Below are 24,469 nucleotides of genomic sequence, written 5' to 3'. Positions count from 1 at the left end.
TAGCTGGGATTTTAAGGGTTTGCAGAATGATACAACTTCGAACCATAGCGAGTTACCATTTATGGGGTGGCACTTAATATGCAAGGACTCAGAGATTTACATGCATTGTTTCATTTCGTCCTCAAAGGCCTGCTGAGACAGATGCCCTCGTGATCCACATTCTACAGACAAGGCAACGCAGGGCAGGGACACAGTGATCCACCCAGCGTGCACAGCGGGAGGGGCTGGCTGATGCCAGAGCCCCCCACCACCCTTTATCCAATCCAAGACGCACGGATTAGAAGATGCTCCGTCATTACATGCAGCACCAAGAAAAACCACACTGTTAGCACGTGAGAAACATGCATCACAGAACGCACTGTCCACTCGCCATCTGCACGTCAGTCCTGCGGATGCGCGGGGGGACGAGCAGGGGCAGAACCGCAGCGCGTGTCTGTCACCCTCCTCAGGACGAGGAGGGCTTCGCCCCGTCTTTCAGGTGGTCGGCAAACTCACCACGGCTTCCGAGAGTCTCCTGAACTCCGCGTGGTTGGGCGTGAGGACAGCCTTCTGATAGCCCTGGATCAGCGCCGGCTGCTCAGCGATCAGCCACAGCCCATCCTGCAGGCAAGGACGTGTGCTTACTGCATGGCCTTGGGGCCTGGCTGTGAGGAGGGGATGGGAGAGGAGAGGCCACACTCACTGCATCGATGACGACGGGGACATCTCTGGCCTTCGACGCTTCTAAAATGCCCTGCAAGAAAAGAAAGCTACGCTGAGCACCAAGGCCATCGCCTCTCAAGGAATTAAAATAAAACTGAGCAGTTCCGTGATGAATTACAAGTAACTAGAAAATAATAAAGTAAATGCATAAAATAAACAAAAAAGACCCAAATGAATCAGAGTCCCTTTGTGAAGCAGGGCACTGGAACTCTGAAGACATAAGCCCATGGGCAATGTTATACACAGCACTGGGTCCCAGGCTAGTCCACAAAGGCTGACCCCAAGCTAGCATCTCCAGATTTCCAATAGATGCTAACACTCAGGATTCAGAGAGGAGAAACCTGAAGTCTTGGGAAGTCCCCAAATCATTAGTTTTTATGTATTTTTCATAAGACTTTGTGTTTTAAAATAAGGAGCAGTCACAATAATAAACAGTAAATCATTTCTTTCTGAAAAGGTTATACTAAAAGTTTCAAAGGTTTTTTGCTAAAAAAAGTTATATATATATGATTAACATATGGTTGCTTATTTTGATGAACCAGTATTTTATGACGATTATATATTGCAATAGCATGTAAAAATGATCTCTACCTGATACAGCCACCTGATAACAGAAAAAATTTAAAGAAGAAAACAGCGAAACAAAATACATGCTAAGTAGGAATAATCTAAAACATTGAAAGATAAATGCACATCTACTTAATTAACAGTTAGCATCCTGGAAGTGCCATGTGACAGCCCACAACGCACAAGCCACCCTCCCGACAGCCTCTGTCATAGTTGCTGACACTGGGGTGTCCAAGAGCCCCTCCCGTGAGCTCTGTGTGCGGAGCCTCCCAGAAGCTTGCCTCCTGCTCTAACAGTGACAGTGCTCTGTCTGCTTGCCTTTATGTGAACACTGACTTGGCTTTCGCTGATTCAGATTTCCTCAATCTCTAGTTTCACGTTGCAGTGTTTGGCCACAACACTGACATCTCCGTCTCTCCGTACTTCTCCCCACGCTGACCTACGGATTCGACATAATCCCGACCAAAATCCCAGCTGCCTACCTGCAAGTTCACAAGCTGATCCTAAAACTCATGGAAATGCACAGGACCCAGAGTAGCCAAAACAATCTTGAGAACAAGGTTGGAGGCCCCCCCTTTCAAATTGTAAAACTTAGCACACTGCTACAGTGACTCAGACAGTGTGGTACTGGCAGAACAACGGCTGTACAGATCAATGGAACAGAGATGAGAGCCGAGAAATAAACCCTTACGCTTACGTCAACTGATTTTCAACAAGGATGCCCAGACAATTCCCTGGACAACAGAAGAATCTTTTCAGCAAATGGTGCTGGAACAACTGAATATCTACATGCAAAAGAATGAAGCTGGACCCCTTCCTTTCATTGTATACAAAAATTAATAAAAATGGACACAAACCTAAATATAAGAGCTAAAACAGTAACCTCTTGAAAGAAAATACAGGAGAAAATTTTGTGTCAGGCAAAATCCTCTTAGGTAAGACACCAAAAGCATGAGTGACAAAAGAAAAAATAGATAAATTGGACTTAATCAAAATTAAAAATTTGTGCTGCAAATAATACCATCAAGGAAATAAAATGACAAGCCACAGAATGGGAGAAAATACTTGCAAATCCTGTCTCTGATAAGGGACTTGTATCTAGAATATATAAAGATTCTTAAAACTCAATAATAAAAAGACAAACAATTTTTTAAATAGGGAAAGGATAGGAATAGATACTTCTCCAAAGAGGATCTACAAATGGCCAATAAGCACATGAAAAAATGCTCAACATCATTAGCCATCATGGAAATGTAAACCAAAACAACAATGAGGAAACACATGCTCAATGAGATACCACTTCACAGCCACTGGGATGGCCGTAATTAAAAAGACAGACAATAACAAGTCTCGGTGAGGATGTGGAGAAACCAGAACCCTCACAAGTGGCTGATGGGGATGTAAAATGGTGCTGCCGCTATGGAAAACACCGGAAGTTCCCGTGAAACAGAGTTATCACAAAAACTTGTAAACAAATGTTCACAGCAGCATTATTTGTAATAGCCAAAAAGTGGAAGGTCCATCAGTTGAATGGACAAACAAGATGTGGTATACCACACAGTGAAAGATGAAACGGCCACAAAAATAAGTACTGACACACATTACGAGGGTGAACCTTGAAATTACACTGAGTGAACAAAGCTAGTCATAAAATGCTACATATTGTATGACTCCATTTCTAGGAAAGATCCAGAATAGGCAAATCCATAGAGACAAGAGTAGATTAGTGGTTGCCACGGGCTGCGAAGGTTGAAAGGAGCAGGGAGCAATTGCTAAGGGCTACAGGGTTTCTTTTTGGGGTGATGAAAATGTTCTAATAATTGATCACGGTGCTGGTTGCACAACTCTGTGAATATATTAGAAACCAGTGAACTGTATACTTTAAATGGGTGAACTGTATGGTATGTAAAAGTCTCAAGTTGATTTAAAAAACTCGCCAGTGAACTTGCTACCTGGCCACCTGCACAGGATGCCATTTAATTTCTCCAGGATTCGATTTCCTCATCAGAAAAACGAGGCTAAGAACAGAAAGCTACCTGGACAGGGCTGTTTTCGAGATTGCACCAGATAATGAATTCATTCAGAGACATCTCACAGATGTCTGCTACGTAGCAGGCCCTGAGCGGGCAGCTAGTAAGGAAGAAAGCATGATGTACTGCTCTGTACTGGCTGGAACACAGGAAATGCTCCAGAAATGTCGGCCGTTCTCAGGACCAAGACGGCTGTTTCCTAAGCAGAGGGAGAGAAGCCCCAAGGGACGAAGGAGACCTGAACTCTGGCTCTGGCTGGGAAGGGCAGTGGGCACATGCACACTTTCCACCTTCTAACCTGCACGTTGCAAGGTGTTAATTTTTTTTAAGATAAACATACTAAATTTTTCATTACAAACTTAAATTCACAGAGAAAACAACTTGAAGTAGGGAGAATTCTAGCTTTTTTCATGTTAAATTCACACCTGATCCCTCTTGATATAAACTGTGTTTTTATATTGCTGTAATCAATCATTTTTATTTCAGCATTTTAGATAACAGTGTTTGGTTGAACACAATCCACGTGTCTGTAATATGGTTGGAGAAAAAAATAACTACCATGGTATCACAGCCAAATGATGGATCAAAGTTTGCTTACTCATGCCCCGTCTGGTCAGGGACAGGCACTCCATATAGAGGTTTACAAATCAGGACCCCACCCCTTGCTTAGGACATTTCCCTTGGACACAGGGTCCCTGAGATGGGATTAACAGGTCTGAGCAGGGTTCGGAGGAGAGTGCATGTTTGAAGAGCCGGCCCAGAGGGTGTGCCAGAACCACTCCTGTGCTGCTCTCCTCGCTGACTGGCGGGACCCCACAGCACTACCCTCCCTTCAGACCCCGGCCACAAGCTCAGGAGTTCTCGAACTGCCTGCACTTCTAACCCGCTGGCTACAAATGTGGGCGTTCCCCCCACCCCCTCAGATCCGAAAATTTGTTAGAAATAACTCAGGAAACCTGTACCTATAATCACAGCTTTATTATAAAGAACATAAGTCAGGATCAGCCAAACGGAGACATGGGAGTGAGGTCTGGAAGTTTCCCCAGAGGAACTCCTGGCTGCTCCTGGTGACTCAGGACTCACGGTCCCCCTCTAGGCACATCCACTGCCACCAAGCAGTTTACTGGGGTCTACTCCCCCCCACCGCCCCCCCAGCGGCAACACTCTAATCTGTTGCTGGTGTGAACCCTGAGTCAACACTTTAGCGTAAACGCAGACATTGCTATCACTTGGAAAATTCCAAAGGTTCAGAGGCTCCTTCCAAGGAACAGGGGACAAAGACTAGCCAAGTTCATTACCATACTCCTGCCAGCACTAGGATTTTGTGTCCCCTGGGTCTCACAGAGCACACAGCACACAGCAGCAGAATTAAATAAATACTACTATTTACTTACACAGCCCCTGGAGCCCGAATCTGGCACAGGACGTTCTGGACATAAACACACGAGTCCTACCTGGATGAGAGTGGGCATCTGACGCCTGCATCAGCTCCCTCATTTGTGAAACGGAAGCAATACAACACTTACTTAGAGGGCTGCTGGGGGAACTAGACGAGTTTAGTAACATGAAGTACTTAAGAAAAGTACCCGGCATGCAATGCCAGGGCACAGTTCACAGATTCTACTAAGCTCAATAACCCAGTGAGCAGGATGTGACGATGAAAACAGAGCCTAACCTAATGGAAGCCCCTCAGGAGTCCTGAGGGTGCCCAATACAGAAGTCAAACCCATCGGCACCAACAGCATGTGTAAGTCTCCAAGATGACAGGGCATTAAAGGATGTCATGAGCTCCACTCTGTCACGATCAAATGGGGCCAGAGGTTAACTGGCAGGTCCTGAAAGGTCAAGAAGCTCATCAGCACGAGGCTCGGGAGGGGACCCAACATGCAGGCCCCATTCTGGCAGGAACCCTCTGCCTCCCCTTCCAAGGACAAGTTGTCTAGCAGAAGACTGTCACCACACTATCTTCCACCACCTGTGGGGGGACCCCACTGTGCGGAGAGTCACTACCTCAGGATGCAAGCGCCCTGCAGGCCTGCTGTTGACACCGGGAATTCCCCAGGAGAGGGGGTCCCCTGGGAGGAACCTGAGGGTCGAGCCTCCTCAACTGATTAACTCCTACTTGTCAGCAAACAGTTATGACCTTCAAAGATGAGAATGGGCCGCCTGCCCAGTGCCGTGCACCTCCCATGCTAATTCCAGGTGGCCCCGGACCAGGAGAACCCTAAAGGCCTCTCATTCGCAGTGTGTTATCCAGAGCTCCTCGTAAATGGTGCTTGCCTGCCTGCCAGCTTACTTCTCCTGCAGGCACAGCTGCCGGCTCCTTAACCATTCCTGTTCTCTTGGCTGTCTGCACGTGCAGGGAGCAGCTGCCCCGCCTACCCCCAGGCATCTGTTGTTGTGGCTTCTCACTCCAGAGCAGAGGGAAGCAGGCGACATTCTGTTCAAGCGCTCAATCTCCTAGCACTCCACAGACTCGGGCCAGCTTCCAGTTCTAGACAGTGGGCTCCTTTTCTTTGTTTCGAGAATTTTCATTAAATAAAAAACTTTTAAATTCAAAGTAGTGCAATACACTGCAAGGCAGAAGAGAGGTATTTGCAGGCTTCTCCACTTCCTTGATGACACCAGGCACAGCTCAGGATACGTGTTTTATTTTTATCTTTAAATTTTTTCACCAGCTTTACTGAAGTATAGTTGACAAATGAAAATTATATGTATTTAAGGGGTACAACTTGATGTTTTGATATATGTATGTAGTGTGAAACACTCACCACCATCAAGCTAATTAACATATCCATCACCGCACACAGGTGAGCCTATGTTTTAGTGGTGAGAACACTCAAGGTCAACCTCCCTCTTGGCAAATTTCAAGTCTACAGTACGGCACTTGAACTCGTCACCACTGCCCATTAGATCCCCAGAACCTGTTCATCATGTGTAGCTGACAGATTGTACTGCTGACCAGCACCTCCCCACTTCCCTGACCCCAGGCCCCCTTGGGCAGCCCCTGTCCTCTACTCCCTGCTTCCATGAGTTCCACTATTTTGACTCCACACAGGAGTGAGATCATGCACCGTCTTTCCATGTTGGGCTTATTTCACTTAGCATGGTGTCCTCCAGGGGATATGTGTGTTTGAATCAACGCTTTTTTTTTTTTTTAAAGATTTTATTTTTCCTTTTTCTCCTCAAAGCCCCCCGGTACATAGTTGTGTATCTTTAGTTGTGGGTCCTTCTAGTTGTGGCATGTGGGATGCTGCCTCAGCGTGGCCCAATGAGTGGTGCCACGTCCACACCTAGGACTCAAACCCGAGAAACCCTGGGCCGCTGAAAAAGAGCGTGTGAACTTAACCACTCGGCCACGGGGATGGCCCCAAATCAACCCTTTTTAAAGGGGCAGTAATAAATGGATCTACTCTCAGTTTTAATACACTGCTCAGTTCCATTCAGCCCAGTCACCTGTCACAGCTACTGTTTCTCCTCAGTGATAACTCACGAGTTTGAAGACAGTGAAATTTCAAACCCATCTTTCATCCCAAAGGCTGGAACTGCAAGATCTGTCATGGAAGGCACCCTTAAAAATCCATGTTCTCACTAAATTCTGTAAAGCAAACACACCTGTACCTTTTTCAAATGTCCTTTACCAATCAGACTGCTAAGAAAATACAACAACCATAGCTCCCTACACTTCCTTTCACTCAAGAGTTTGTTCAATTTAATGCAAAAGGTGAAAGCTGGGCTGAGCAGAGTCCCTGTCGGTCACTGACGAGGACGGTAAGTCAGGGTCGGCATGACCGCTGACCCTTCAGGAGGCGTGTGGCCGCACACCGACCATGGCGCCAGGCGCATTCCCTCATTTGGAGCTCCCTGCTGGCCCAGGTGGCTACAGCACTGCCCTCTCCCACGTGGCAGCTGGGGCGGCGGCGTGGAGCCCAGAAGGGCTCCAGGGAAGGCAGGAGGGTCTCGGGGCAGTGCCTACCCAGCAGGTGTCAGAGAAGGCTGGCAGACGGACACAGCACTAGGACTGGTGTGCCATCCAAACCTTTTTATTTTCCCTAATCTCGGGTGGTATTTATTTCTATTCGACTTCTTGAGGATCAAAAATTATTTTAATCATTTTGGATTAAGGTAGGCATGAAATGAATGTCCAGTAATAAAGAAGAGCATAAGTGATAAATGAAAAGGTAGATGAGCGTATGTAAGCATGTGAGGGAGAAGCAGGGTCTCGTGCCCACTCCACATCACCACGTGCCCGGCTGGGCTGGGTATGTGATAGTTTCATGGGAGAAAGATGGCAGGGAACAGAACAGAGGTCGAGGCCGCAAACCAACAGGCCTATGGGGCTTGAGACCCAGGGTTTTCTGGAGCCAACAAGAAACTCAGGAAGGTTGGAGAAGCAACAGGTTAAGAAATTAGACTAACAGAGCTTTCAAGAGAACCCAGCTGACAACACAAAGCTAGAACCAACAGAATACCTTTTGGGTTTTTATCTGGATGTGTAACTTAACAGCAAAAATCAAGTTGTTAGAATAATTCTCAGACTGTCCTCTCCCACTCAGGGCATCAGCGACAGTGACTTCGACTGTCCCTGCTGTATCACATACTGTGCCTAACTGGGCACTGCGCAAAGCAGTCTACAAAATGTCACGCACAGTAACCCCCAGGGGCGCAGGCACCCCCTTCAGAGGGAAGGCACAAGGATGGGGAGGCTGAGCAAGCTGCCAGGGTCCCGGCAGGAAGGGGGTCATGCTGCAGGGTGAACTTAAGCCTGACCCCAAACCTTGTCCTACGGTAAGACTGCTCAGCCTGGACGCTGGGCTCTCCCACCACATTGGATATAAAACACCTAAATGGCAGGGTGACACTCATGAAACCGCCGAGTGACTCCACAGCGACCTCCTCCTGCTGTAGCATGGAAGAGCCAGTGCCCCAAGAGGAAAACAGATTCCCTCAGGCTGGTTTTTTTTTTTTTTGAGGAAGATTAGCCCTGAGCTAACTGCTGCCAATCCTCCTCTTTTTGCTGAGGAAGAGTGGCCCTGAGCTAATATCCATGTCCATCTTCCTCCACTTTATATGTGGGACACCTACCACAGCATGGCTTTTGCCAAGCCATGCCATGACCACACCCGGGAGCAGAACCGGCGAACCCCAGGCCACGGAAGCGGAACGTACACACTTAACCACTCTACCACCGGGCCGGCCCTGGTTTTGTTTTTAAGATCATTACTATCTCTAGTTCCTCCTCTATGCCCCAAATTTTATCCATCTTAATTATCCCACAAAGAGGCACACAGGACACTAAACAACAGAAAATGCAAGGCAAATGCTCCAGCCTGACTTCACGAGATCTGGGCGTCAAAGCCCCCAGGAGAGTCACGTGCAGTGACTCTACACACTACCTTGACGTTTCTGAGAAGGCCGTCGTCTCTGCCGAGGCCAGGCCCCACGACCAGGGCATGCAGTCGGGGCAACCACTTCTCCACGTCCTGAACAGCGTCAGGGCTGTCACTAAACAAGGAAGAGAAGGGCAGAACGGTTCACTCAACATTTTCACTTCTTTACTTTATTAGTGAAACTGCACATTTTTCTGGATCTCCCCAGTTCTTCCCCCAATGTTCTTTTCCTCTTCCAGGATCCAAGCCAGGACCCCACCCTGCATGAGCCATCATGTCTCCTAGTCTTCTCTGTAGACTGGTTCACCTTTTAACGCCCGAATGCAGAGGTCTAGCTTTCATCATCTAAAACAAGCTGGAATAAGATGTTATGGCTTGTTTCAAAAGCTGCCCTTGTCGAAGTTAGCTACCCTACACTGTGAGATCCAGCCACCCTTAGTCCTCCTCTCTGACTACAGGGAGACGGGGCCTTCTAGAACAGTCTGTGGACAATTATTCACTGACTCCAGGACACCGCTCCTGGCGTCTTTCACCTCCCCACCCGTCTGCATGCCAGGCTCTCCCTGCCTACATGCACTTCTGGGTGGCCTTATCCTTGTTTCCTGGCTCTAAACACCTTCCACAAGGAAGCTAACTACTCCTAGATTTACAGCCTCCTTGACCGCCCCACTCCTATCCGCTGCCTACCAGCCACATCTGCTTGGATGTCTGACAGGCGACTACAAACAGTCCCGAACCCAGCTCCTGATGGTCACCCCTGCCCAAACGCACCCTCTCAGTCTCCTCGCCTTGTTAAATGATGACTGTCTTGGATCAAACCCTGGGTGGCCTTCACGACTCTTGTCTTTTCCTTGTATCCCACATCCCATCGGTCAGCAGATCCTGGGGCCGTACTTCCCAAATGTACCCAGAATGTGACCCTTCTCCCTTTCTTACCTGTCATTTACCTGTCACCAGGATCCTTACAACAGCCTCCTTGTGGGACCCTGCGTTCACCCTGGGCCCCAAGAGCTTATTCTCAACACAGCAGCCAGAGGAGCCTTTCAAAATGTACATTGGGTCCTGTCCGCCCACCCGCCCTCTCCAATGTTCCAGCAGCCCCCTTCTCATTTGCATGAAAGCCAAAACCCTTACAACAACCCCCACGACCTGCAAAGCCTGGGCCTGAACCTCTCTGGTCCCCCCGGGAATCCTGAGCCCGCAAGTGCTCCCACACACCTGCAGCTCAAGTTCTTGCACCAGCTCTTCCCCAGGTATGGAGGGACCCCCAGCCCCTCTCGTGTCTGCAGGACTCACTCCCTCACCATTTCCAGGTCTTTATTTGAATGAACTCTCTGTGCCACTGCCCAGGATCACCCTATTACCAAGGGCACAGACATGACACACGGCACCCACACACGGCCAGCACTCTGTCCCCTTCCCTGCTCCTGCTCTCCCTGTGGTCCTCACCACCCTCGGAGATACTGTTTTCGTACTTATTTGTCTCCAGAGCTGTATGGCATAAAACAGTAGACATCAGCCACATGTAGCTTTAAATGTAATTACAATTAAAGTAAAAACTCAGTTCCTGAGCTCCACTGGCCACATTTCAAGTGCCCAGTAGCCATATGTGGTCAGTGACAAGAGTCCTGGACAGCACCAAGAGAGAACATTTCATCACTGCAGAAATCCTAGGGCACAGGGCTGCCCTGGAGAGGAAGCTGCATGGAGCAGGTGTTCTGTCTGCTCGGTTTAGAGCTGTCCCCGTGGACCCCAGGAGAGGGCCTGCAGCAGAAACATCTGCTGGAGGAGGGAACAGTCTTGTCGCTGCCCGCAGGCCCCCATTCCTGCCACAGCGGCATGACCACAGGCAGGCCCAAAGGCCTCTTCTGGACCTGGGAACCCTCAGCCACTTCTGATGGGCCGCCAGGAGCAGCCCTAGGCGTGTCGCCCTGGTGGCCCAAATCTCATCCCACACTGTAGCACACGGCTGTCTGTCTGTCTTCTTCTGACCATGCAATGGGCTCATTACAGTTTTCTCATTTCTCCTGACAGCACCTACCTACCAACCCCCGCACAGCAGCTACTTAACAGAGGCTCTGAGAGAGTCAGCGTGAGAACGCCCGTGACGGGGAGAACTACTGCACGCAGAGCCCCGGGGCCACTCACAGAACCGGGTGGACAATCAGCTCCGGGCTGTAGGACTTGATCACAGGCGCGGCCTCCTGGGTGCAGAACACGTGGGATAAGTCTGCGCCCTGAGAAATGAGCACAAGAGGCTGACTCAAAGCAGGACTGGCTCCACAGACACCCAAAGTGACCGTGGCATGAGCCACTCACCACAGGACACGTGGTGTTCAACCATTCAAATCACTCAGCACTATCCGTAAAAGAAAAATAGCCAATGACGGCAGTTAAACTACAGCGAGGTGGCTGAGGAGGAGGATGTAACCTAAAAAAAGACCTGGAAAGAAAGGCAGACTCTTGCTGCCACTTAAGAGGCAGGTCGACCCAGACCAGCTTAGGCTGTACCCGCAATGAGGCCCGCAGGGAGAGCGGCCTTGGGGCCCAGTGCGTGTCATGTTTGCTGTGTTAACTGTGCTGACTGGCCGTCAGGACTTAATCAAAATGCACGGGAAAGTGCCGAGGTTAAAAGAGGTCAACTGACTAAGATAGGACTGGAAAGACATCCCATGAAGATTTTGGTGAAGTACAATGCTAGTAAAACTTTGGTTTAAAAAAAAAAGAGTTTCAAGTCAACATATCTTGTCACTGCACAAGAGTCCAGGACAGATTTAAAGGTATTTCTCTCACCCATGACTAGCCCAGGATGTTATTTAGATTCCCATCAGAAAACATTTCTTTACTCATATTTGAAGAATCCAACTCTGTACTAGAAAAACCCCAATAAAGAAGATATACGTGAACATACCACTTTGAGAGCTGAGATGGCTGCAAAATAGGGGGCTCCAGTGTACCTAGAAAGAAGACACTGACAGTCAAAGACTCCTGAGCACGAGACAAGCACCCAGGTTTATCAAATTACACAGGCGTGAAGCACACAGCACAGCACCCACCCCCGCCAGGGGCTCAGGAAACACGCATCAGGACCAGAGAAGTCAGTCTCACACACAAGGCCTTTCTACCACATCAAGAGGCCAGTTCCAGCGTCCCGTGCCCACGGTCTCTGTAACGCTCTGTTCAAACTGAAGGCTGAGAAGACGGCGGGAGCTCACCGAAGACTCTGTCTGCGGCAGAGATGCCGTGCTCGAGGGGACTGCAGTGCAGAACCCTCCAGGGGCCGCAGCCCCGAGAAGCGGGACCCAGCTCCCAGAGAGCAACAGCCATCTCGGACGGGGGCCACCAGGGCACCCAGCGCAATGACAAGAGACTCACACTCCTCCCTCTTGCTTCCATCTTATTTCCAGAATGCCTGTAACTATTTTTATCATTGCCTCAAGCACAGAAAGGAAAGTCCTTGAACTTGGCACCACATGAGCGGCTGTAACCTCTACGTGAATTCAAAGCAGTGAAGAAATCTGCTAACCCAGGAAAAACAAACAGGGAAAACAGTGCCCTCTACACACGTGACACTCTCCCGCAGAGCAGGGCCACCAGCAGGCCAGAAATGGCAAAGGACAGGACACGTCAGACAGACAGACAGACACACACACGCACGCACACTCTCCCCTCCCCCTACAACGTGAACACAAACCTCACTAACAAAAGAAATACATTAAAACAACGAGAAACAGCTTGCCTACTCTATGAGCAAGGCTGCTGACAGCCACAGGGTGTGAGAAGAACAGATGCTTATCGGCGGCAGCACACACACTAGTGAGATTTGCGGGGAAGACCAATTAGCAATGCTTAACATCATTTTAAATGTCTATGTACTTGGCTCCAGCAAAAATTCTTCTAGGAACTGATCTGCTGGAAATAACCAGATGGGTACACAAGGAGATAAATGTACAGAGATGTCTACAGTCATACTGTTATTGAAAAAAAGAATAGAGGTAACCAATTGCCTATCAATAGGGAATTGGTTAAATAAATTAGAGCCCACCTTTACCAATGCATACCATACATCCACTTATAATCGGTCTATATGAATCAACGTGGAACGATACCCACGATCCAGCATTAACTGAAAAGGTCAGATAACCAAACAGCAGGTATTACATGGTCCCAGCTTTGTAAAACATAGTTACACAGAAAAGTGTGGAAGGCTAACAACATGTCCATACTGTATTATTATTATGTAGGGTACTATGGGACTTTCACTTTACATATTTCTGTAGTGTTTGAATTTTTATAAGCAGATAATACTTTTCCGATTTTATAATTGGAAGAAAGATGTTTCTACTTTAAAGTTTAATCCCTAAAGCTGACATATTTTAAGTTAGATGTTTACACCCTACACTATCAGACTTACGTGAAAAGAAAATCTGATGGCCTATTCTTCTTATGTAGACTTCCCAAAACATAAGGCAGGAGATGGAGGGGGTCTGAGGAATAAAACCCCTGACTTCCTCAACTCTCGAGAAAGATGAAGGACCCAGGGGCCCGGCTTGCTCTGGCCCCACAGGGACTGGCAGGGCCGTGCTGGTGGCCTCCATCCCTGAAGCTGAGGGAGAGCTATCTGGACTGAGGACCCAAAGGCAGAAAGGCCAGCTTTCTGTGCCTAAGAGTTAACAATCCAAGAGTCCAACACGCAGTAGGAGGAAAAAAGAACAGAAGAGATGTGAGAAAACAGTACTAGGGGCAAACTTCCCTCATCCAAAGGGACCCTGTCTCAAGTGAGATTAGTGAAAAATAAGACACAGCCAACACAGCCTGGAGAGAGTGCAGAATTCTAAAGAAAACATTTTTCGAACATCCAAGCAAGAACAAGCGACTTATAAATGAAAGGGAATTTCCACCAGACTTTTAAGGTGCAAATGGAAGCTAGAGGACAAGGCGATCACACACACAGATTACCAAAAGGAAATGACTGCTCCCTAGGAATCCCACACTCAGCCAACGCCCAGCTCAGCCACCTACCACAGCAGGCGCAGTGGATGTGCAGGGAGTCCAGTGGGTCACCTACACACACTGCCCTAAGAAAACGCCGGAAGAGGCTAAGTGCCCCTATCCAAACTGCAGACCAGGGAGGGCAGGAAATATCTGCCAGTATACAAAATGATGTTCAGTAGTTATGGGTTCAGCTGGGAGTTCTCAGACCAACTGCCGCTTAAGGAAGCTGGACACCGAAGAAGGCAAAGAGGGATGAACCATGGTCTGAAGGGTCCACCTTCAAGGCACACGACCACCAACACTCTCTCCCCCAAGTGGCACTTTGAATTCATCACAGTAGTTAGAAAGGGCAATCACGAGCTGAATTTGAAAGTATAAGAGAATTTCCAAATTAATAAAAGGAAAAGCCTAGCAAAGTAAGGAAAGAAAAAATGGAAGCACCAAGTAAAATAAAGAGGAAACATGACCAGCCTTAGCAGGTGCGTCAGGTGGACTCTAAATGTGAACAGGATTGTCTCCCTCATTAAAAAGAGCAGTCAGTGCGTGAAACCATGAAACTCCTAGAAGAAAACAGGGGCAGTACACTCTTTGACGTCAGTCTTAAAAGGATCTTTTCGAATACCACATCTACTCGGGCAAGGGAAATGAAAAAATAAACAGATGGGACTTCATCAGACTAAAGAGCTTCTGCAGGCAAAGGAAACCAGGAACCAAACGAAAAGACAACCCACCAACTGGGAGAAAATATTTATAAATCATCTATCCAACAAGGCGTTAATCTCCAGAATATATAAAGAACTCATACAACTCAACAACAACAACAAAACCCAATCAAAAAATGGGCAGAGGATATGAATAGATACTTTTCCAAAGAAGATATACAGATGGCCAACAGACGCATGAAAAGATGTTCATCGTCACTAATCATTAGGGAAATGCAAATCAAAACTACAAGGAGATATCACTTTACACCTGGTAGAATGGCTATAATCACCAAGACAAAAAACAACAAGTATTGGAGAGGATGTGGAGAAAAGGGAACCCTCATACACTGCTGGTGGGAATGCAAACTGGTGCAGCCACTAGGGAAAACAGTATGGAGAGTTCTCAAAAAATTAAAAATAGAAATACCATATGACCCAGCCATCCCACTACTGGGTATCTATCCTAAGAACCTGAAATCAACAATCCAAAGAGACTCACGCACCCCTGTGTTCATGGCAGCATTATTCACGATAGCCAAGATGTGGAAACAACCCAAGTGCCCATCGACCAATGACTGGATAAAGAAGAGGCGGTGTATACGGACAATGGAGTACTACTCAGCCATAACGAAAGTCAAAGTCGTCCCATTTGCAACAACAAGGATGGACCTTAAGGGTGTTATGTTAAGCGAAATAAGCCAGAGAGAGAAAAACACCATATGATTTCGCTCATATGTGGAAGATAAACAAACACAAGGACAGTGAGAACAGATTAGTGGTTATCAGAGGGGAAGGGAGGTGGACATAAGGGGTAAAGGGGCACATACGCATGGTGACTGACAAATAATAATGTACAACCGAATTTCACAATGTTATAAACTATTATGACCTCAATAAAACAAAAAAATTAAAAAGAGGAGTCACTGTCATACTGGGTAAAGAAAGAAAATCTAGCTACATATTATTTATAACACACCTAACTACATGATTAACTGTTGAAAAGTCAGGGCTAGGCAAAAAGACAGCACATAAATGTAAACAGAGATTAAGGAGAAACTGAAATGGTAACCCAGGTGGAATTTAAGTCAAAGGCAGTAGGTATCATTTATAAACAAGGACAAATTAAATTATAAATGTCATATGCCAAAGGGGCAGCAAAAGACATAAAACAAGAAGATAAAACAGGCCTCGAGTAAAGCTAGGACCTGTCAAATTTCATAAATGACTTCCAGGAATCTGGAAGTTAATCTTTAAATTAATAAAGTAAACCAAGCAGATGCTGAGGGTTTTTATCCTGATGGACAAAGTAATATATACGTATAGTATGAAGTCTGGTCAATAGAGAAAAGTACAGAAGAAGAAAACAGTCTCATCCCCCCACTACAGGCAGAACGTTAACACCGACACACCCCAGGGAACAGCTCGATCTGGCCCCTCAGAGTTCTCCCATTCAATCACAAAGTTCATCACTGAAGACTACCGAGTGTCATAGTATCAGACTACCTTTAGAATTGATTACTGGGGTCCAACGAGACAGACAGATGGACGGATGGATGGCAGGTAGGTAGACAGCCAAATAACAGAGACTGATTGTTTAAACACTAACATTTCCAAGTCACTTACTCTTGGCAGCCTCCAACTATGCCTATTCTTCCATCTTGGCCTTTGTGCTTCTTGGTAGTTAGAGGAGGTATAATATTTCTCACCAACTGAAAAGTATTCTTCATATCCTTTATCGAACGTGCTTTATTCAGTGAAAATGCTCTTTCTAAAACTGAGAAACAGGAAAATGCAATCATTCAGAAAGGTAAATATCTGTTAGTATACATAAAGAGAAAGATTTAAACAAAATACCCCATTAACCAAAACACTTCCCAAAGTTAACTTCATAGGAATGACACAGACTTATCCACAGCTTTCACCATTTTATTTCTGTAAGCAAATGATGCTTAGAAATTACAACAACACTAACACATGCTGTATCTATCAACTGTGATTTTGAAATGCATCAGACATTCTGGAAGCCTACTTAATCTTTCCGAAAGCTTTTTAAAAAGTGCATTATTACTTAATAACTAAACATATTTCATTTCAATCTCCTTTAACTTTATTAGGTCTCTTTCTGAAATTGGAAAAGCAAGCTCCCATTTGTTATCTTCCACTGTCACATTCAAGCCTGACAGATTCATAGTATTCCCAGTTTAATTTTCCAGTCTTACTTCCAACACTCAATTAGATACTAATCAAATAACCTAGAAATAGCATTCTAAATAGAGAACATCTTACATTGGGTTTAAAGTGGCATTTTAAAATAATTTGATCATTTTGAATTATCTCTAAATAGCTACATTTTAATTGGTCTTTCTTGAAAAAAATCCTGCATTTTATATTTTGCTTAATATCTAAAACAGCCTATCTGCAAGAGAAATGCTGCTATGTTCTGTAGAGCCCAGTGTATGAATAAATACACCATGTATTTTCTCTAGAATTAAAGAACCTTTGTAGATATAAACAATATTTTCTCAAACAAGGCACCCAATATTTGTATCCTTCCCAGGATCTTAGCAGCTGAGAAACTAGACCCATGTCCCTAGCTCAAATGAAGACTGAGAGGTGACAGCTCCATACGGTAAAACAGCTTTATCTTTAATGACACTCTTATGGTTTTACTTTTTATTCAACAAATTATTCAAGTAACTTTCTTGGATGAGTCACTGTAAATGTCTCCTTAGGTGACACATCAGACCCTCAGACCCCCTCAACTCAAACACCTTTTCACCTTCTTCCAAACCAACCCAGGATTAAAACTCACAACAGAATCACTGTAAACCTTTGGCCAAGGAAAGGCACACATAGGCTTGCTCAAGGATCAGTACAGTGGCTGATCCCGGCCGAGTTCTGCTCCCGTGACAAGTGCGCAGGACTGCCTCCCACCCTGACTCGGAGCCCAGAGAAGCACTGACTTAACAGCAACCCGCTCTCCTGCCTCCTCGCCCCGGGTTCACTCCACTTCCAGATGCCCACCCACACTCCCAACTCCCAGGACATGCACTTCTCTTCACCATGCAGTTACCAGAAAATGCTCTTTCCCAGTGCTCCCTGCCAAGCTGCATGAAAGGCACCAGAGCTGTATAATCAGCTTTAAAGACAGAATTGCTGGCTGCTGGTTAGCCACCAGCAGTCATGAAAATGCCTGCAAGGATTTGTTTCAAACTATAAGGTATCTAGCACAACAACACAAGTAGTCAATACAAGAGTATCAGAGAATGGTCACTCTTTCAAATCCCCCTGAACAGGAAACACAGTTGCTTTTTTTTCTTTTTAAAGATTGGCACCTGAGCTAACATCTGTTGCCAATCTTTTTTCTTCTTTCTTCTTCTTCTTCTTCTCCTCAAGGCCCCCCAGTAAGTAGTTGTATATTCTAGTTGTAGATCCTTCTGGTTGTGCTATGTGGGATGCTGCCTCAGCATGGCTTGATGAGCAGTGCCATGTCCGCGCCCAGGATCCAAACCGGCAAAACCCTGGGCCACTCAAGCAGAGCGAGTGAACTTAACCACTTGGCCATGAGGCCAGCCCCTAGAGTTGTTTTTTAAAGTACAGAAATTATAAAAGCAGAATCCAAACTTACCAGTCACTCAAGGGTTGTTCTGGGCTCCTTACAATGTTTTGGGTTTATTAGATATCATCACTTTACACACAGCACTTAGCCACACACAAAATATCCCTAAGCTCACCCCACTACCCTTTGCCTACACAGAATGTGGCACAGCTCCACCTGCAGCTTAAGGGTAGGGTCCACGTGTTTCCATGTTGGACCCTCACCCACAATCACCTCAAACAGGGTGTGACACAGAGTAAGCCACTCAACAAATGTTCGATGAATTAAAGGCATCCTCCTTCACTTCCTCATTAGCAGCCAGCCTCTCTTTCTTCAACAGAGAAGGAAACTAGGGCCCAGAGAGACAGACCTGTGAAGATGCCTTGGTTAGGAATGGATAACTAGGCCAAAAGACACCATTTTTCCAAAATGCTATTCTAAGGCAAAAGAAATCATTTTTCTTTAACAAAATATTCACCCCACCAACAAAAAGACAAGTCAAATCCTTCTCAATTGCCCTCTGAAACCATTTGGGGGGCGGGGATCACTGTTGAGAAATACAGCATTTTCACTTTTTAACTAGAATTGTATGAATGCAAAATAAAATCCACACTGGTCCCCAGCGTCTGTCCTATTCACCTGAGAGGAACATCTTCTGCTAGCAAAAGGGCCAAAGGAAGCTCAATTAAATTTCCCCACACTGCACAGTGAATCACAGTGTCAGCTGGCTTACTGACACGCCATTTGCACTTATCCACCGAAATACTTAAAAGTAAACATCAAAGTTCTGAAGGATAAAAAGGCCTCGACAAGAGGCGACTTAAAATTCATCCTGTTAAGTACCTTTTTTTCACGACAACTCTGAGTCTGGAAGAACAGGTCAAACCTGTCTGGCTTTTGTTTGTTTTACAGAAGTGTGGCTAAGGACGACTCGGGAATTAAATAGATTTCTTAAGTCTGGGCTGTTTTCCAGAATTACCTGACACTTAAAACTTTCTATGCTATTGATGTTTCTTTTCGCCAAACGTGATTTAAACTAATGTGAATCATAACTAATTTGGAGCATGTGACAGCAATCCTTAAGATAACTGAGATGCCCTAAAGCTAGCATGGGAAGTCAGCGATCTAGAACTCCACCTGTTTTGTGGTAAAAGTTCAGCAAGTCAGTCTAATAATGAAACTTCAAACTCAAAGAAAAATCTTGCGGACTCATCATAGTGTGTGACTTTAAGACAAAAAACCACCGATAAAAAAAATTTCTGAATAAACGGGTGCCCAGAAGTCCCTCTGTGCTGATGCGATGAAGGGAGGTGCAGAAGCTGAGGGACCCCTCAAAGCTCCTCAAAGCATTTGAACTATCGTCCTAAAAAACAAAAAGCCAAAACTCCCCAACACTTGTCTCTGATCATGCCCAGCATGTATTTATGTATGTGTGTGTATATACATATATAGTAAAATCTTTCTAATTACTACAACAAAAGCACATTTTGTCATTTCAGCTACTCACTGGCTGGGGAACCCAGGCTTGGGTAAGTCTATTTTTTCACAGCCTCTGTCGTCTACACAAAGGTGGATGACAGCAATCTCTCCAAATTGTCGTGAGAAATGAGATAATATAATACACAAGCTACGTATTTAGCGGTGTAAAAGATACTGGGTATGTTAATATCCACAGAGCACACAGAGGAAAAGCCACACGAGAGGGTACGGGGTTACCCCCCTCCTCAAGTGACCCCTGCACACACGCCCGGGCCCGGTCCGTCCGGCCCGAGAACTCGCGCGGGTGGCTCGCCCCCCACTCGGTGGTCCCGGCTCTCCAAGCCCTCGGGTTCGCATGTTCCGCTCGGACACTGGAGGCCCCGGGGGCGGGCGGGCGTCGCTCCCGGCCCGCGCACCCCGGCCGCCCTGAGCTCCCCGACACACGGCCCCCAGCGGCCCCTGGCCCCACAGCGGCGCCTCCCGCCCTGACAAGCGGCCCGCGGCCGGGTACCTGCGTCCAGCGGTGGCCCGTAGAGCGCGAGCACTGCCGAAAGCAGCGCGACAACGGCCGCGCAGGCGACCGCAGCCCCAACCCCCGCCCCAGTGGCCATGCCGGGGACAGCCATATCGATCCTACCTTGCCCGCTGGCGCAGGCCACCAACCAGCCGGAACTCAGAGCCATAGGGGCACTTCCGGACTCCCGGCCGCCCCCGCGGCGCCGCCGGAACAACAACCTCCCGGCGGACTTCCCGACTCCCGGCCACCCCCGCGCCGCCTCCAGAAGCCGGCTCCCAACTCGCGGTAGCGGAACCGCGGCCTCGCTCCACCCCGTGACGGGCCTCCACCAGTCACATCCTGTTGCAGATGATTGACAAGCCCACTGCCCAACCGGGCCTGGGCCCTCGCTGTGGCCCACCGCGTTTTGCTGGAAGGCCGGTGCCGGAATCAAGATGCGTCTTCAAGGTGGAAGGCTGGGCTTGTTTTTATCGTTCCTTTGAGCAAGGGCCTTATAGAAAATGATGGAGGCAGACGCTGCCCATGGGTCAGCAGGCTGCCGTCAGAACACCTGTCATTCGGCGTCAGACCCCAGAAAGCAGGTGGAGGGCTTCGAGGACCGCCTCTTGCAGCTCAGGTCTGTTAAGTGCGGGGTCCGAGATTCGGGCCCCGCCCGACCCTCCGCTGGACTCCAAGCTGGTCCGTCCAGCTGGGTCTCTCCCAAACCAGCCCTGAGCCCAGCGCCCGCCACCTTCCCCACCTCCGTCAGCGGGAGCTCCGTCCCCCAGCTGCTCTAGCCGCCAGCCTGGAGGGATCCTGACGTCTCTGTCCCCCACCCCATCCCTCCTCCCGCTTGCCCTGCCTCAGGAACAGACCCAGGGCTTGCCTGCCTGCGCACCCTGTTTGAAGCGCCCTCGTGGACAAGCGGTGATGGCAATAGCGTTCTGTATTCGTTTCCTGGGGCCGCCATAACAAATTGCCACAAGCTGGGGGGGCTTAAACAACAGAAATTCATTGTCTCACGGTTCTGAAGGCCAGAAGTCCAAAATCAAGGCGTGCTCTAACTTCTGGTGGTGGCCATCCATCTGTCAACTTAAAAAGCAAATTTGCCTGTTATTTTAGCTCAAAATGAGTTTATTCAGGAATAACCAAAAGAACTGCAATTTGGGTGTGCATGCTATGGCAGACCATAGGCAAATCCAGCAAACAAAGAAGGGGAGCTGTTTTTATAGAGAAAAGGGAGAGTAGGGAGGGGCTGTTCTAAAGCAAAGTCCAGTGGGGGAAAGTAGCAGTTCAGGGCCGCAGCAGCTTCTCGTTGCCTGGGTTGCTGCCGGTGTGGAGAGAAATCTTCCTTCAGCTGTGAAGTAGTTGTACGTCCTGTCCAAGATGCAAGTTTCTCTCTTTTCCTACTTGGTGTAATTGAGATGTGTGACAGGGTATGAGAGCTCCCCCTACAGGCCTTCCCAACTCCAACTTGGTTAAGGTTTCTTTCATTAATTTCCACAAATCCTTGGCATTGCTTGCCTTGTGCCTGCAACACTCCAATCTCCGCCTGTGTCATCACCTGGCTTTCTTCCTGTGAGTCCCTGTCCTCGCATGGTGTTTTCCTCTTCTCGTCAGGATGCCAGTCATACTGAATTAGGGTCCACTCTAATGACCTTGTCTTAACTTGATCATCTGCAGACCCTGCTTCCAAATGAGGTTACATTGACAGGTCCTGGGGGTTGGGACTTCAACATATTTTGGGAGGATGCAGTTCACCTCATAACACCTAAATTCACCTCCCTGCTTTCCTACAGCAGCAGAATGATCTTAAATGAAAGACCATGTCACTCCTCTGCACAGAACCCTCCAGTGATTTCCTGTGTCACTCAGAATAAAATCCAAAGTCTCTTTCTTCCGTGGCCTTCCAGCCCCCCTGTGATGGTGTCCTCAGTCTCCTGCCACTGTCATCCTTGCTCTCTCCCGACTACGTCAACTTCTTTGCCCTTAGACTAACCTGCCAAGCCTGTTCATGCTCTCCCTTCTTCTGGAATGTTCTTTCTCCTGATATCTGTGGGGCTTATGCATTCATTTCCCTTAGGTCTCTGCCCATTTGTCTTATCAGTGCAAAGCCTTTCCTGACCATTCTATATAAAATAGTTCATACCTCGTCTCTCTTGCCGCTGCCATCCCCTTACCCTGTTTTCTTTCTCTTCTTAGCACTTTTCACTATTTGATGTATTCAGTCATTCATTCGTTCGTTCGTTCATTGTCATCTGTCTCACCATGACTAGCAAGTTAGCTCCAATGGGAAAGCTTTACTTTTTTCTGTACTGTATGCTCAGTACCTAGAAGGTGGAACATAGTAAGTTCTCTCTCTCTTTGTTGAGGTGTAGGGACCTGAAATTGGCCACCCCAAGATATGTCTCTTTGGCATCAGGATTATTTGAGGCTGATTGCTTTTGATAAACTGGGACAGGGAAGGAGGCTCTGAGGAATGGAACTTGCCCTTTGTTAGGACACTTACATTTGTAAGGTAAATCTCTATCTGTAAAAGGTGCCTCCCTCTCTCTGTACCAGGAACAAGAAAGGCGATGACCTTATCTCTAGAAACCCTTAATCAATACCAAAGGCAAGGATTTAAATCTGCATTTTATTGTGCTTCTCTGGTAACCTCCTGTAACTGACTTCCCTCCCCCTCCCAACATTGGCATTTCTTAAGGATTAAGCACCTTTCCTTAGGCTAGGAACTGATTGCTGTGCTCACCTGTGACCGCCCAGCTCCAGACAATTGACTTGCCTCTGGCTACGCCCTCTGAGACAGCAGACCACTGCCTGCTGTGTCCATCAAGCACTGTGCCGACAGGGCAATCTTGTGACTATTGTGGGAGGGACATTTCAATCACATGTGAAACACCCTGTTTGGGAGTATATAACCACTCTGTGCACCCCACTTCTTGGGTGCCCTTTCTTCCTTCGGGAAGAAAGGCCCCGGGCCATGGTTCCTCATAAAGCTTTGTTTAATTTTCTCTTGCTATTCTGTCTCATGTGAATTTAATTCGTTCTCAGGCCAGACGAACCCACATTTGGGAAGAGGAAATGTCTTCCTCCACTACAGAGGTATAATTTACGTAACAATAAAATCCACTAATTTTAAAAGTACAATTCTATGCATTTTAACAAATGTATATAATCATGTAATCATCACATTCATGATTTAGAACATTTCTATCAACACACCCAAAGCATGCTTTTGATGCTATTATAAATGTTATTTTTTAGACTTTATTTTTTATTTTTCTTCTTCTTCTCCCCAAAGTCCCTCAGTACATAGTTGTAGATTCTAGTTGTGAGTGCCTCTGGTTGTGCTATGTAGGACGCTGCCTCAGCGTGGCCTGACGAGCGGTACTAGGTCTGTGCCCAGGATCCGAATCGGTGATATCCTGGGCCGCCGAAGCAGAGTGCATGAACTTAACAACTCTGGCACGGGGCCAGCCTCTAGATTTTAATTTTCAGTTATTCATTGCTCGTAAATGGGAATACAATTGATTTTTATATATTGACAGTGTGTCCTTTGCGCTAAATTAACTTATTAGTTCTAGCAAATGTTTTTGAGATTGCTTGGGATCGTCTATATAAGCAGTGTCAGTTTGCCCCATTTTTTGGTGACATTAACTTCGTTAACTTTGATCACTTGGTTAGGGTGGTGTACACCAGGTTATTTATTTATTACCAGTGTGAGCTCCTGGATTTTTATTTCATTCAGAAAAAATTTGTGAATTTTTATTTTATTCCGAATTTTTGTTTTATTTATTAACTAGGTTATTTATTACCAGTATGAATTTGTAAGTTTTTTTCATTTATTTTGTTTATTTTATTACATTACCCTTTTTTTATATTTTAAATGCAAGCATATTTAAATATTTACATTTCAATGGGTCATCTTGCCCCCCACTTCCAACACCTCTAATCCTTGGGATGTGGTGAGTCTGCCCTCCCTCAGATGCAGAACAGGAGTTCCTTCTCCTGTGCCCCTCTCCTTAGTTTTGGAGGGGACAGATCTGTGTACACTTAGAAAAGTTGTACAAATAATTAAACTCTGACTCTTCGTTACTCAGCTATGAAGTTGTAAAGCGTGAGAGTCAGAGCTGCCCATCCTGTGGAGTGGTGGTAGGAGGAAGAGAGGGGATATGGAGCTCATTGGACACAGACCTGCCTCCCTGTATTATGATTTGTCCTCCAAAGCCAAATGACAGGGAGGGAAAGTGAACAGTCTGAAATGTGGGTGGCACTTCATTTCCTTTGCATCACCTCTAAAATAAAACACATTTGTCCCATCTCTCTGGCAAGGTTGAGAGGTGACCTTCCTTGCCTTTCCACACTGTCCTCCCCGGTGCTCTTGGCCTGCAGGCTGCTGTCTTCATCAAACCAGGCTAAGAAATAGATGCAAGAAAGATCCGTCGGAGGCCGGATCTCTTACTGTTCTGAATGTGAAGTAGCACATTGGATACCATTACAGAAGACCT

General features: G+C 46.8%; 2 protein-coding genes and 1 long non-coding RNA gene across 21 annotated transcripts in view; 2 read left to right on the top strand and 1 right to left on the bottom strand.

The window, feature by feature from the left end:
- Window positions 1–12,422, top strand: part of CARS2 (cysteinyl-tRNA synthetase 2, mitochondrial) — a 67,789-nt gene extending 55,367 nt beyond the window's left edge. For 4 of the 17 annotated variants that reach the window (XM_070578520.1, XM_070578511.1, XM_070578502.1 and 1 more), the window contains one exon: window positions 128–497. In XM_070578520.1, the coding sequence (XP_070434621.1) occupies window positions 128–136 (9 nt within the window). In that variant the 3' untranslated portion in view covers window positions 137–497. Of the gene's footprint in view, window positions 1–127; window positions 1,323–10,723 lie in introns of those variants that run through there. The other 13 variants (XM_070578517.1, XM_070578507.1, XM_070578501.1 and 10 more) reach the window with 9 other exon arrangements.
- The window catches only part of NAXD (NAD(P)HX dehydratase), a 27,649-nt gene extending 4,833 nt beyond the window's left edge, over window positions 1–22,816 (bottom strand). Inside the window, exons 1-8 of one of the 3 annotated variants that reach the window (XM_070578527.1) lie at window positions 22,711–22,816; window positions 20,860–21,053; window positions 16,012–16,162; window positions 11,601–11,646; window positions 10,838–10,926; window positions 8,696–8,804; window positions 683–733; window positions 496–600 (exon numbers count right to left, since the gene is read on the bottom strand). In XM_070578527.1, the coding sequence (XP_070434628.1) occupies window positions 496–600; window positions 683–733; window positions 8,696–8,804; window positions 10,838–10,926; window positions 11,601–11,646; window positions 16,012–16,115 (504 nt within the window). In that variant the 5' untranslated portion in view covers window positions 16,116–16,162; window positions 20,860–21,053; window positions 22,711–22,816. Of the gene's footprint in view, window positions 1–495; window positions 601–682; window positions 734–8,695; window positions 8,805–10,837; window positions 10,927–11,600; window positions 11,647–16,011; window positions 16,163–19,976; window positions 21,054–22,710 lie in introns of those variants that run through there. The other 2 variants (XM_070578526.1, XM_070578525.1) reach the window with 2 other exon arrangements.
- Window positions 20,458–24,469, top strand: LOC139076361 (uncharacterized). Its single transcript, XR_011527932.1, has 3 exons — window positions 20,458–20,598; window positions 23,013–23,063; window positions 24,294–24,469. It is a non-coding gene; the product is annotated as an uncharacterized lncRNA (long non-coding RNA).

This window comes from Equus przewalskii, chromosome 16 (genome assembly GCF_037783145.1).
Source record: "Equus przewalskii isolate Varuska chromosome 16, EquPr2, whole genome shotgun sequence".
In the NCBI taxonomy this organism is placed as follows: Eukaryota; Metazoa; Chordata; class Mammalia; order Perissodactyla; family Equidae; genus Equus; species Equus przewalskii.
The sequence above is the reverse complement of the archived record's forward strand: the minus strand, read 5'-3'. Positions and strand labels throughout refer to the sequence as shown.